General features: G+C 53.8%; 1 protein-coding gene across 1 annotated transcript in view; it reads left to right on the forward strand.

Annotated features, from left to right (window-relative positions):
- Positions 1 to 9,709, forward strand: part of MMP16 (matrix metallopeptidase 16) — a 162,402-nt gene extending 152,693 nt beyond the window's left edge. Inside the window, 1 exon segment of the mRNA XM_033126614.1 lies at positions 1,256 to 9,709. Within this exon segment, the coding sequence (XP_032982505.1) occupies positions 1,256 to 1,590 (335 nt within the window). The 3' untranslated portion in view covers positions 1,591 to 9,709.
- Positions 9,710 to 14,958: the final 5,249 nt, after the last annotated feature.

The raw sequence follows: 14,958 nt of genomic DNA on the forward strand, positions 1-14,958 counted from the left end.
GCCTGAAACGCACCGGTGACGAGTGAGGGTTCAGGGATGGCATTTGTGAAGTTTCTCTCACACGCTTCTTGCACAGAACGTGCTCAGTAACACAGGACCACGACAAGCCTCGCTAAGGATTAGTAAGTCTAACGCAGGCATACGATTCCAAAACACATGGCTCCCAAAAGGTAGTTTTTAAGTAATTAGGACATTAAAACGTTTCATTTTTGCTTCTTAAATTTTATCTCAACGTTAAAGTCCAAGGAGTGTAGTCACAGGGAAACGTGATATGAAGGTGTTACGGACAGAAAGACAAAGCAGGATATGCGCCCAAGGAAAACAACAGCATGGAGACTAGGGCTAGAAAACCACACAGATTAGTGGTTCAGTTGTCACAAACCTGCGAAGTCTGGTCTCTGAGTCCATAACGGTTTGGAACATAAACCATACGTGTTGTGACTTACTTGAGCCTCCCACATACCTCCTCCCCCGCCCAGGAAATACATGTTCCTGGGAAGTATTACCAATAGAATTGTGGATTCACTTGTACTCTTCCTTGTTAATTCTTTAGAAGGATTAATATTGGCTTTAGAAGTTCTATAAAATATGGCCAGGTGACATAATGTCACATAAGCTCAGCAAATAAGGGAGGAGAAGGAGAAGAGACGCTGGGCGTGACCCGGAACCCACATGCGGTCAGTGCACGAAACACTCCACACACGTGCCCACACGAGGTTCCCGGCCGGCAAAGGGAAACAGCTCCAGTTCCTGTTACGGTCGGTCGTGACTCCTTGTCCCACGACACAAGGAGACCTGCTGTCTAGTGGCAACATAGGCTTCCCGTAGAACTGGGGGGCCCTTCCTGGGCGGCGTCTTCTTACAGGGACGCCTGCACGCGGTGTGGTGTCCTGGGGCAAATGTGCTGCGACCTGAGGTGTGGCAGCATCTGGCATACAGGTGACACTGTCACAGTCGTGTGTGGCCCTGGGCTGTAGGAGGGCATCTGCCCTGTGTCGGCAGGTGGGTGTGCTCAGCCCCCTGCAGAGAGCACCTCTCGGCTGGGCCTCCGGAGGCGCCAGAGGGCGCAGCTCCTGGACCACAGCAGCCAGAGCCAGACCCTCCTGCACCTGCGGCTGGGCTCAGAGGAGCGTCTGCTCCCTGCACAGACGGAGGGGCTGTCAAATGCACCTCTCACGTAGCCGACTGAGTTAAGCGTCTGTGCACGTGCACTTCCCCAAATGAGTGGTGCCTGTGTGCTGTCCTCTGCCCACAGGCTTCACGTACTTCTACAAAGGAAAGGACTACTGGAAATTCAACAACCAGATCCTGAAGGTGGAGCCCGGCTACCCCAGGTCCATTCTCAAGGACTTCATGGGCTGCGAGGGCCCCACAGACAGAGACAAGGACAGCCCGAGCGCGCCGGACGACGTGGACATCGTCATCAAGCTGGACAACACGGCCAGCACCGTGCGGGCCATCGCGGTGGTCATCCCGTGCACGCTGGCCCTGTGCCTGCTGGTCCTGCTCTACACCGTGGTCCAGTTCAAGCGGAAAGGGACGCCGCGGCACATACTGTACTGTAAGCGCTCGATGCAGGAGTGGGTGTGAAGGCTCGGCCTCCGTCTTCCCCAGGAGTTTGTGCTAACTTGAGGTCCGAGACGAGAGCCGTTGTGTTCTGCTGGTTCCTGGCTAGCAGCAGGCTGGCGCGGCCCGCGGGGCGGCCGGCCCCGCACGTGAGTGGAAGTGCAGCCGCGGGAGGCTCCGTGATGCGCCGCCCCCGCCTTTCTCTGCCCTTGTTCTTCGCCCTTCAGCTGTAGGCCTGCCCTCTGCACGCTCAATGCCCAGTACATTTTCAGGAGTAACCCGAGAAGAGGGAAACAAGAAGAAAAGGTTCTTCTCAGAGGTTTCTAACAGGATTTTCCTTCTGAAGTCTGAGCCCAATTCTTGGGGGGAGGGGGAGGGAAGCAAAACAGAAAACCCACAAAGAAAAGTGAAGGAGGTTACACAGAAAACCCACAACTGAACTTTCAGGAAAGTGTGAAGACCCAAAACAGCTTTGTCTCCAAAGAAGAGAGCTCTGACTGCTCGGGAAAGTCTCGTGTGTGTGTCCTTGTGTCAGGCGGGGTGGGGACGCACAGGAAGCCACTGTCGGGACTGCCGTTTTCCAGAACACAAGGGGCCAAAATCTCTGCAATATAGTAACAGCCTTAATGAGACACCCATTTTTCGTTTTCTACAGCTGGTCTCAGCCATGTGTCCGTGTCCGTACCATGTATACTCAGAGTGAGATTCAGACAGGACCTTCGCATTGTTCGGAAGTGTCTCTGCCCTTCTGCCACCTCGCCCGTGTCACTGTGGTGACCCCCCCCAAGCTGTTTTAGGCCATTGCCCCGGCCTTCCCTGGTCTGTCGGGAATATTCGTTAGAGGGAGCAAGAAGCAGTATGTCCCTGACGTGGTCTGAAGCGCCAGTTGTCTCAGATGGCTATTTGACACTAGTGACACGTCAGTGTAACCCTTTGGGAACTGTCAGACCAGCTTTCGGAGTCGCAGGGTCGTCAGCTTTGCTGTGTGGTGGTTTGCAGGACGGGCGGTGGGGACGCCAGGCACAGCTTCAGGAAGGTCAGGTTTTTAAAGCAGATATCCTATAACCCCATGTAATTTTTAAGTGACTTACGGTACTGCAGAAATGCATTTATGACACACAGAGATGATGTTACTTGCCAAACAATTTCCTGGCAAATAAAAAGGTATTTTATTAAGTATCTTGTAAGAGTGAAATTTTATTGGAACAAATGCTGATAATGGCCTGTCTTGTTCGTTGTTGTTAGATGCATCGCATTTCTGTTTGAAAACCCATCGCATGACAGTTTAGCGTGCCTTGGTCCAGGCAGGGCCCTCGCCGTCTGACAGGTGCATGCAGGTAGGTGTGGCTGGGCGCCCATCACCTGCCGCACGGCCGCCGTAGTTCTCCAAGGGTTGGCATGGCTGCCGACGGCTGGCACCCGTCTGACCGCTGACAGAGCCCACAGGCCGCAGAGCCGCTCACCGTGGCGCTGACTCGTCCCGGCACCAGTGCCGCCACTTTCGCGTGACCTGTGGAGCAGGTTTGTACTGGTATTTTTTCCTAGAGAAAAGCCAGCACCCAACAGACTTCGCTGTTGATTTTCCGAGCTGCTTCTTGCCATGGGAGGCGTCTGGCTGCTGGGCTGTGACCTTGTAGAGACAGTCAGAGGGAGCCCCCCACCGAGGAGCCCCCAGGAGCCAGGCCCTGGCTTCGTGGGGACGCCCGAGTGTGAGGAGATCCTCTGGAGACAGTGAGCAGCTTGCCTGGAACTTGGTTTCCCATCCGCTGGCTGGCTCTTACCCGTTGTCTTCTGTGGCAGTTGTCCTTGGAGAGCCCTGCTCTGTCGGTGCCCTCTGGCCTTGAACTTGCAAATGCGCAGATGGAGGACGCCTCTGCCGCTCCTCCACTGGGTGGGAACTGTTCTCTGAACTCCTGGTGAGTGGACGCTGTTTGCCTCGAGTGGATGGACACATGGACGCTCTGCTGTCACATGCACTCCAGAGCCCCGGAGGGAGAAGGGACTTTTCATTTTCCTATAATGTAATTTCAAGTCTAAATTCATCATTTTAGGACAAATATAAAACTATAAGAGAAAAAAAATCCTCACAATACTTGAATTGCCAGTGTGGCTTTTATGTAAAGCAGGAATTTTATACTGGTGAGAATTTCTTACTCATTTGCTGATGATGCAGATTTCCAGATGATTTTTAATGAGTGTAGGTATAACTTCTTGTTTGGAAGTGGACAGGTTGGCTGCCTTGAATTTGTATTTCTCCTCCACGCGGCATGGAAATGAGAACGCCTTCGGCTGCATGTTATGACTGGGTTGGTTGGCAAAGCATTTGGGAATCAATGCTGGGTGGCACGTGGTGAAGCCTTGCGGACGGTTACTTCTTACAACCTGGACACTACAATGTAAGGCGAAGAAAGGAGTGGGTTTACGGCCAAACATTCTGCGGTGCGCACTGCGTCTGGACGGGCGGGGCAGGTGCGTGAGGGCCGCCACGCGGGGGGCCAGTCAGCCCGCAGCCTCCCTCCTGCTCTGCTCTGGGCGGTGCTGGGAGCCAGCTGTCACCCCGCCGAGCGGGGGCCTGGGCGCACAGCTCATTGACACAGTGCTTGCCGGGGAGGCTTTAATCCTTTTAGGGGGGAAAATGACTGGAAATTTCATTTTGCTAAAGATTCGGATGAGGAACCGTGGCGTTTTGGGACACGGGTGAGTCACCGCGGATCCCGTCAACACTGAGAACTGATGTTCTTTTCTCTCAAATGAGAAAGAAACTGAAGCAGAAGCCATTTGCCTGTTTACTCATTTATCACAATATCCTGACTCATCCTGAGACTGTAAGTATCTAAGGGCTAGAAAAGGACGATGGCTTTCACAGGGAGGGTTGTCCCCTGCGCTTCAACCCTGCACACATCAGGCTCAGCGTTGGGTCGTGTTTACTTCACTGTGAGATGAGAGTCATGGGATAAGAAAAGGCACACGCGGCTTCTCTCTTCACCAGGGCATTTATGTTCCAGCTGAGACCGCGAGAGGAGAAAACGCCACGTGCGACAGTCCGAGCGTGGGGCGCTCGGTGCCGGGCGTCCTCCTCTCCCCTGGGGGCTGGGGCGCAGCTCAGTGCCGTGGGGTGTGGAGGGGACAGGGGACGGTCCATGGGCCAGCCCACGACGGGCCAGCCAGCCTCGGGAGACTCGCGTTGTCCAGCGGCTGTCAGCTCCCGGCGCGGACACGCGGGAGTGCAGACCAGGCTTTCCCCACCAGCATGAACACACAGCGGGACCACAACCCCAATTTTCCTTCTAGGCCGTGGTTTTTCGTTGCTTCGATAGAAACGCACCTGGAAGCGAGGTGGTGATCCTTACGCAAATTGATAGTTTATCATGTTAACCCAAGACTGTCGTTCTGTGTGTGATTGAAGGACCGGAGGAAGCATTAAAGCAGCGGTCAGTCTGCCCTCCTCGGACCAGCACGGCCACCCAGACCTTCGTGCAGGAGCAGGATTTAGCTGTCGCCCTGTCTGGGGGCACTGTCTGCGGACCTGGGGTCAGGACAGGGGTGGGGGTGCCCCTCACAGCTGCAAAGGGAGCAGATAAGGAAGCGGACTCGGTGGCATGAAAGAGGACGAGTCCTGTTACCAGTCACAGGGCAAGGCTTTCCTGAGCCGGTCGGCACCAGTTACCAAGTCATCGTTCACACAATAGTGACTGCGTGATGCAGGCCAGAGACGGGCCGGCTGGATCAAGCAGATGTTCCTTTTACTGTCAGACCGCGTGTAATCTTTTCCTGTCCGCACGCGGTTTGTTTCACACACTGTACGCTTTTATTCCCTTTCTGTGCGTGATTTACAAGTGCGACGCGGATGAGGATGTGGCCAGCTCCACCGTGGGGGTGGGCCGTGCAGACGACACAACATGCCCTCAGTAACACGAGTGACAGACGACAGGAAGCGTTGCTGTGTGCGGCTGACATCCTGCCCCCGCGGCTCCAGCTCCCAGAGCGCCGTGCGTCTAAGTGGCTGGTTCTCGTCACCTGGGAGGCAACCACAGCTCCTCAGAGGAGTGTGACCAGTTCTATGTGAAAATCAGGACCTTATAGATGGAGAACGCAGCACCACACCTCACGCAAAAAAGCTGAATGTGATGCCGGCCAACATCAGGGAAATGGAGGAAGAGGAAGGTGAGTGCTAAGCAGGAAAGCGCGGTGTTGCTCCGGGCCGCTGCTGGGCTGCTTAGCAGGAGTAAGGAGAGGACAGAGGCGGCTGCAGCCTGGCCGCACTGCGCCCTGGACGTCACCAGCCGGTGGGCACGAGGGCACAACGCCCGTGCGCTGCTGTCCAGGCCAACGGGTCACAGGTGGGTGTCGGTAGGCACAGCGGGAAAGATGGTGACGTGGACTCTCCTGAGGAAAGCAGGTCCTGGGACAGAAACCTCCCTCCACCCCCAGAACACAGGACAGTGGCCCACGCTGTCTCGGAGACGCCGCGTCAGGTCCCCGTGTCGCTGACGGAAGCCTTCGTCCAACATGTACTGCGTGGATTGCTTTCCATTCCTTTCCTTTGGTGTCATTCTGAAATAATCCTGAGCTATTTCAGGTCAGAGTAACAACATCCAGTTACAAATCTTTCTTTCAATATTTTATATAGTGTCTCCTTTGAAATTGAAGTGGATAGTATGTAAAGCCTAAGATCGCAGACGATCTGACAAACACAGAAATTGGGTGAAAACCAGATGTCATTTTGTAAAATTTCTGTCAATTTTTTGGTTGAAGACTGAAGTAGCAGCCTTCAATTTTTAAACACGATTGTGAGCTTGTAACGGGACACGACCTGCAGTGGTTTCAGAACAAAGCTAATTCTTTACACGCACTGAGGGTCTGAGCTCCTGAGGGTTGTCACACTGCCCTTCCCAGCTACGCACAGCGGACGCTCTAAGGAAAATGTCTCAGTAGCTCACGGTCAGTGCATAATAAGTATAAAAAGTTAAGAGATGGAAGATGCTGATTTTCAGAGATGTCTGAAGAGCCGATGCCTTTCCAATGTAAAGAGCAGAGTGTCTTAGACTGTATCTTACACTAACTTTGGGCGTGAGCGTCAGGTTTGCACGCACATGTCCTTGCATTCAAGGGCACACGTCAGCCGAGTGTACACTAGAAGGATGTGTGATCCATGTAACTGCCATGTGTGAGCTGAGCTTCAGAGCTGGACTTCAAGCCCGTAAGAAGGGAGGGGAAAGTCAGTAGAAATATGAAAGTGGGATCCCTGCATCGTGGTAAGCCATTCAGCTTCTGAGCAAGAGGTCATGAACCCTCATAGAACCAGGACAGAACGGTGACCCCGAATAAAATGATTAACTTTTTGACTTACAAAGATGTTCCTTGAGTGTGTTATCCTCTTGTTTTTCTCCACGAAAAAAGATCCCTCAAAGAGCAGACTTTTCTGTAGCCTTCAGTCCATAGCTAGACTAGATCCGGGTGTGAGACTTTGTGATGGGCCTCACATGTGACCACGGGGCGCTTTTCCGCGGCTGGGAGACGGCGCTGCTGGCACTGGCGAGCTTTCATGTGAGTGTGTACTTCTTGCTAAGACGTGGATGAATGAGGCTGGGTGTGAGCTGTCTCAGTGTCACTAGGATACATGTGTCAAGTGCTCACGTGATGCCCGTGTGAGCTCGTTTCCTCTCTGTCTCTTGGCAGCCGGGTTGTGAAGGTAAAACACACTTCCCTTGAATGAATGATTCAATCATTAAATCGTGTCCTCGGTTTCGGGACCACTGACATAATACCACAAAGACCACATTATCACGTGTCTCCGCACAGCTCTTCTTTCATACCCTTGCCTGGATACAACGAGGTGTTTAGTTCTGTCACTTCTTTTGTATCTGGCATGGACTCTGTTCGGCCTTTATAGTGTCCCACGTACGACACATCACACACAGTCTTAGCTACTCTGCTACTTCCAGACAGGATGTCCCAGCACGCAGGACTGTGAGCCTGCTTCTGCTGCCCCTCCAATTGTGAAATTATCTGTTTGCTTTGTGTGTGTCACCTGAAGACACCGGTGGCTGGCAGGGATTTGGTCTTTAGTGTTGTGTGCAGTCTGCACCTATATTTGCATGCTTTTCCACATTCTCCTGCTCCTTGTTTTTACCGATTTGATTTCCCTTCCCTCTGAGAAGAGCAGAACGGGGCAGCATGGCACGTCCGACATGGTGCCCAGGACCTAGCCTCCGTCCCTTCAGTTTCACGCGAGGACGCAGACCCACTCGTTCCGCACACCTGTGTGGGGCTCCACCTTTGTCGAGCTGTTCCCTGGAGGATAGTGAGACACTGTTGTCTTTGGGATGCCAGCTACAGAAGTTTGCTTTTGGAGACTGTGTGTACATAATTACACAAAACTAAATACCACAATACAGTGTTGTTTAAGGCACATCGTGAGTACACAAATGCCTGAAACCTCCATCCTTGGGTCTGTTTCTCTTTGTAAAATACGTAGATAGTAAAGAGAGGGAAAGAGAGTGGGGTGTGGGTGGCCGCTCTGTGCTGTGCGTCTGCATTGGCACGTCGATCGACCTCTATTTTCAGGGGTTGGAGACTCACCCGTAAGCATTGGTTTTGGGCTCAAGGTCATGAAAAATTTTGTTCTTAAGTATACAATTTTAAACAAATATATCCTGTTTTTACACTATTGGAGGGAAATAAATGGAGTTTACTGCTAGTTCAATTTTGCGTGACTATAACTTGGAAGAAACTTAGCTTTTCTCGACAACATAAAATCGAATTAGTCCAGAGTCTATGGATGGTTTTTTAAAAGACTCGCTCATTGACTCTGAGCAAACCGCCTGCTCCACCAGGGTGGTGACCTGTCTTCGAGAGGTTTCAACACTCGTATGCCGGAACTGACACCATCTTGGTTCCAACGGTGGATCAGTACGATGATGAAGGCGGTCACGGCCCCTCTACACGCCCTCCGTAACCGAGACTGGGAAATACGCACGTCACTAAGAGATTAAGGGGGGCGGGGGCTAATCCCATTGATTTAGGCAAATACTATATATATATATATTTAAAATTGCACATTTATCTTTCAGAGTCAGAATGAGAAAGAAGAAATTACAAAGGAAAATGGTCTCTTGGGTAAACAATACACATTTTATAGCCTCCTATGAAAATCATTTATTCCATTCTCTGTTGTGGTTGTGCGAAGTAAAGAGACTATAATGCATAAAATTAACGCAGACTTTATTCAAATAACATTGAACTGTGAAGCAGAGAAAAATACTAGAAAATTAAATCTTTAGGCCATTATCTTTTTGTTGTCTGACAATATTTTAACTCCCATGATATGTTCAGTTGTGGAGAGTGTGTTACCATCTAACTTTAAGGTTCTGGGTTCACATCACACTCCACGGTCTCAGTAAGTTGTTGATTAACAAGTAGCCTTTTGTGTGCAAGGAAAGGAAGATGTGAAACATCTGCTGAATGGGCGTTCAGGTTTGTGAGTTGGTGGTCTCTGCCCGCACAGGGTTCTAGACGTTTATACCATCCTAAACCCGGCAGATGTTGTATCCTTTCAGATAGCTTGTACTGACAAACACAGAGCTCTTTTGTGTGCAAATATAAGGCTAAATCAATGGTGCTAATGTGTGTTATGACTGTCAGATACAATCAGGCAAAATTCTGTGGTGCTTAATTAATTTTGTCATTGGTTTTACTGATCACTACATTGAACAGTGTTTGTTATTCACTATTCACAAGTTGTCTTTATCCGTAAAGCAAGGCCTCATAGCACATTGCTAAGTAAACTGTTTGACGAGTCCATGGACCAGCTCCCCAAGCTGCCATCTCTGGACTCCTTGTACTGTTACGTCCTTGAAGGTCAAGGGGTCATGCCATTAACCTCACCGATGTAGACCATCACCAGGACCGGACTTTCCCACAAGTGCTTGTGTTTACAACACGCGTGTCACAGGCTAGGATCACCCGCGTGGTCCCAGCCATGGTGGTCAGAGTGAAGGGCTGTGCCGGGATTTGTTCTGTATTTGTTAATTTATGTTGTTTCCATTCGAGGAGGGGTTGGGGTAGCGCGTTTTTGTCTGCTGTAAGTGTCTTAACCTAGGGAGGGTTAACTGGCTTTTTCCATGATTGCATCATCTGTACTTTCCACCAATTCATTGTGCTGTAATTAAACTGTCAATAAATAAGAGAACAGAGAAGTGGCTCACGGACATGCTGGTCTTACTCCGTGAATGATGCACACACATTTGTGATAGTATTTAGGCTGTGGCTGACAGAGGTGGCCTTTACTACCCTGATCACCATGGAACACAAAAGGAAAACGCTGCAGTGCCTGAGGCCCAAATCTGCTGTGTGTCTGCCTGACTTAGCAAGTATATCCAGCCGGCCATGTCACAGGGAGAACCGTGTGACTGCTAGCTAGATGGCATGGCTGTGACCAAGGACGGAGCAGGAAGCATGACTGCACAAAAGCGGTTTCAGGCAGCTGCCCTGAGCAGGGCGGGGCGTGTCAGGGCATCACCTCTGGGGAAGAAGACAGATCACTTTCTGGATGAGTGAGGACGCTGCCTGGGGTTGGCAGGGGAGACTACAGAGCAGGTAATGCATGAGACAAAGGGGAGGTTAACAGGTGAACAGCAAGCAAGGAGCGTTTTAGGCAGAAGTACGGCTTCTGCAAAGGCACGCAGTGTGACAGAGCACAGCACGTTTGGGAAAATGAATTAATTATTCTGGAACTGGAGCCCAGTGTCCATGAAGGAGATGCGTGAAACTTAAGTTCAAAGGTAAGTCACAAAGGGATTGGATGCCACCCAGTGATTCAGTGGGTCACCCATTACCCTCTGTATGTGCTTGTTTTGGTGACTGTCAGACAGAGTTGCTTTCTGGGCAACTAAGAGCCCTGAGCGAGTGGAGCCGGAGAGCCGGGAATGATGGATCTGTCTGTCCCGCTGAGACTGGGTGAAGTCTCGTCCGTTAAAGAGGCATGTATTTGATAGTTAATGGCACACGGGGACAAAATAGGATTAAACTGGCACCTGGAATAAAGATGCAGTTGCAGGCCAGGCTTTGGGGGGTCCAGGGGCTGGGGCACGGCTGCAGGAAAGATGTGAGGACCCCACAGGCTGTGGGCGGGGGTATCACTTCTACCAATACGTGAGAGCTTAAGGAAACTCACAGCTTACAGCCATGCTTGCTTGGCTTGGGCGTTTGCCGAGAACTGGGGACTGTGGATTTTCTCGCTTTCGCAGACACAGGTCTGAAGAAGCCAGGCGCGAGGCCCGCGTCTGACCCAGTCCGCCGCTGAATTTCAAGGTCCGTTAGCTCACAGCCCCATTAGGTCTCTACTGCGAAACACAGCGTTTGCCCTGGACACACAGGCCAGTGAAACGGGAGGCTGATGGGCTCCGCTGGCCCCACCCCAGTCCCCTCTGAGCTGACCTATCGCCTTTCCCCGTCTGGGGAGGCTGTTTCCGCCTTGTTTAAAGACGCTGTGGAAACTTCTGGAGTTCTCTCACAAAGGAGAAGTTAGCAGAACTCTTGCCTCATTCTTAACACAGTGGATTGTCTCCGGGTGTGAAAACTGCTCTCATATCCCAGCCTACTCTGCAGAGGAGTTAGTTACAATGTCAAACATTGGAAGAAACAGGTACTTTGTGGCACGCAGGCTCCGGGAATCTAAGGGAACGGATCCGGAAGGTGCCAGACCAAAAAGGGAAGAACATAGTTTTCAGTTGGCTAACCTGACCGGTTTGGGTTGTTACCAGCAATTCTGCAGCAAAGCAGCCACGTGGGGCAGCGGGGGGAGGGGCAGTAAACCTGGAGTCAGCGTCGGTTCACGTGACCCAGGCAGACGTGCCAGGCGTCCCCCGGGTTACTAAACAGGGCCCCGGACACTGCTGGGGTGCGGGTGTCTCGGGTCACTGGGCAGCTGCACGGGGCCCTGTCCCCAGGCAGGCCGGAGGGGCCCTATGGTGGGACACGGACAGGACACCGGCCGTCGGTGTTTCGTCCTGAGCGGGATGCAGGTGGGAGGAGGTGCCGGTGGGGACGGCTCCCTCTTCGCGATAAGGCGTCTGGTGCTCAGCTCCACGTAGACTCGCGAGCGGAGATGCCCACGTGGCAGCACCGGCCACTGAAGGCACGGGGTGTGTTCAGGGGCCTTTGGAGGCACAGCCCCCCGAGACCACGCCGAAGAGCGTCCGGTGCGAGCAGATGAGCAGCCTGAGCCGGGCAGCCGCGGCCCGTCCGGCCCTGGCCCGCGCGGGGCTTCCTCCGCCGCCGCATGGCCGCCCACGGCGTCCGCAGTCACGGCCGCCCGCGGGAGCCCCCCGGTCTGCACAGCCGTGGCGGGGACGTCCCGTGACTCCTGCCACCTCCCAGGTGACCGCGGTCTGGCCAGACTCAGGCCTGGCCGGCACCGACTGCCCTCTCACTGCCCCCGGGACGAGGCCGGGTCTGACGGGGAGGGGTGCGCTCCGCGTGGCCCCACGGGGCCCAGCGCCCGCCGTGGGCCCCACCCCGTGGGTTCGCACAGCTGCAGCCCGCGGGCATCGGTCCAGGCAGAGCGAGGGCAGCACGGAGGACCCAGGAAGCTCGCGGGCGCCCTGCTTACCCCCGTGATACCGCCCCCCCCCCGGAAAATGCAGAAGATCAGGGCCGTCAGCAGAGTCCAGACACTGCGCTGCCGGAGAAGGGGGACGTGGGTGGCCACACGCGGGAAACGAGCGCCACAGCAATCCGCCCGTCCAGTTTCCAGGTGCGCAGGTACTCAGGGCGCCCCGGCACATTCTCCACCAAGTAGTAACAGTACATGTTTCCTGAGTCGCTGCACTTTGCAGGTTCCGCCATCAAGAAAGGGGCCGCTGCCCGCGCTGGGTCGCGGCGCTTCCACGCGCTCCCTCCGCGGTCAGGCGGCCGGTCTGCGTGGGACGCGCAGGATGTGCTGTCCCAGTGTCAGGGGTTCGCCCTCGGGCTGGCCTCGCCCAGCGCATCTGCTTATGTTCAAACTCGGGCAGATGCAACACAGAGCCGCCTTTGGAGCTGGGGCAAGAGTCACGCGCTTTTCATCACACAGTTCTTCTCGTTTGGAAAAACAGCTCCTGACGCGCTGCTGTGGCCCCCGGACATCGGCCCCCAGACGCCGGCACTTTCTATGGCCTGACCACCTGGGCCACACGGCCAAGGTGAGGCCGACGCGCAGGGCTCCCCATCAGGTGGGTGCGGGGCGGACAGCTGAGGGGCCGCCGCCCCACGCACCCGCTGGAGAAGTGTCACAGTGTCACAGCGTCACAGTCCCATTTCCCGGCTACAAGGACGCCCCACCCTCGAGCTGCAGCAGCTGCCTGAGGGGCACCATGTCCCTGTTTTGTGGGTCACTTGAAATGACTGTTTTCCTGGTGCTCTTCTGCCCCAGGATTCTACAGTTGGTTGAAATGAGACGATTATTGAGACCAGAAATTTTCATTAAAACCTTCATACAACAACATGGATGAGGTGACATGACAGTCAGGGCCGGGCCATTTTGGGTGAAACAGCTTCATGTCTGGACCTGACATTCTAGAGACTGATTTTGTGTCACACGTCCTTAGCCACAGCGTCACACTGTTTCTCGCAGGTCCACACGGCCCATGACCGTGAACATTTAAGGTGCCGAGGGGCCCTGCTCATTCCTGAGTCCCACCTCAGACTTGCTGAATTAGATCTAACAAACACTTCAACCATTTCTGATGTTAGCCAGGGTTTGCCTTTGCTGGCTGATTCTTTCCTGAGAATATTCTTTGCTTAGCCTCAGAAAGCTTACCGTTCCTGGGAGTGGGGGCCAGGTGAAACAGTCCTGTCACTTCCCAGAATGACCCAAGTTTGTACACAGACGTTGTACGTACCTTGTCAAGGTGCTTTCCATTTAATGAACAAAGACTGTGGAATGAGGCGGTGACCAGAGTCCATTTTCTCCTAAATATAAGAAGACTTTTTATAAATTTGACACTGGAAACGTTCCCGCTTGAGTGTGTATGTGGCTGTGGATCACACAGCATCCGGAGAGCGCTGTCTGATGTGAACGGCGCATTTAATGCCCAGATGCTCACGTGACGTCGCTGCTGCCCCTCTTCTCAGTGCTGATTGCGCTGCTCCTGTTTTCTGGCGGCCTCCTATTTTTAAACAGTCCCTGCAGTGACATAGGGAGGTGTCCTTGTTATCCGTGACTTTCTAGTTTGCAATCTAATTGATATATGAGTGTGGGGACAGAGTCCCAGAGAGCAGTTTCCAGGCTCTCGGCCTCACCTGGAAAGGTGCCGGCTCCGGTAGTAGATGGCCACCAGCTGTAACCAGTTGGCCATCAGCTGTTACCCGTTAGCCATTAGCCACTGGTATAACTGCCAAGGCTGTGCTAGCAAGCCTGGATTACCAAGGAGTTGGTTGGTTGGCAGAGAAGCTGACCGCACATTGTGGATCATGTGGATTCTGCTTCCTGTCTCCAACCCAGCCGCCAGCGAGACTATAGTGGTATGACTCCCCTATCTATGGCTCCGTGGGTATTCCTTTTTGGCCTCACCGTGTCCTGCGTTCTTGTGCGGGGAGCAGGAGCTGAGTCCCTGCATGACACATGGCACAGCGAGCAGGGTATGATGCCGGCCAGAATCCCCAAAGGGGTAATGGAGCAGTTTGTACGTATGAAAGCTCAGTTTCGCGAGCAGGGTATGGTGCCGGCCAAAGATCTCCAAAGGATGGGGAAGTAGCTTGTGCGTATGAACTCTGAGTCTCGGGAAGCCGGTGAGGAGCGGCGCCGGGAACAGGAAACGACCTGCCTGGGAGAAACATGACCCCTCGGTGAATTGGTGGTCCTCTTGAGCCTCCGGATGGCACGCTGCCCTGTTGGCCAAAGCAGGTGTCATCTTCCTCTTGGTGGCCTGCTGCTGCCGGGGACTCCTGGAGTTGTGGATCGTTTACAACGAGGCCTCCACCCAATCGGACGCCTGGCCCGGCGAGCAGGATTCCGGGTCTGACTCTGGGCAGAAGGACGTGTGGCCCCCACACAGTGTGCGGTAGCTCGTAGCCACTGTTCTCAGAGGTTGGACCCCCCGAGGAGGGGTGGGAGCACATGGACGGCTCTCCGGCCAGCGTGGAGAGGGCCCTCCAGGCTCTGGCTGAGCGGTTGCTGGAGGAGGCGAAGGGGACAGCCGGCCGTGTGGGCTGGATGTTCCTCACTGCTTTGCATCGTAACATGGAGGACGGGCTTAATGAAATAGCTCAGGTGCTGGACCAGCAGCCCCGGGGGGAGGCGCTGGAAGCCCAGGACCGCGGGTTAGAAGAGGTTCTCACCGCGGTGCATCGTAACTCGGGGGAAGCGCTTGCTGGAACAGCCCAGGTGCGGGACCAGGTGTCCCGATTGGA

This window comes from Rhinolophus ferrumequinum, chromosome 14, assembly GCF_004115265.2.
Source record: "Rhinolophus ferrumequinum isolate MPI-CBG mRhiFer1 chromosome 14, mRhiFer1_v1.p, whole genome shotgun sequence".
NCBI classification, from domain to species: domain Eukaryota; kingdom Metazoa; phylum Chordata; class Mammalia; order Chiroptera; family Rhinolophidae; genus Rhinolophus; species Rhinolophus ferrumequinum.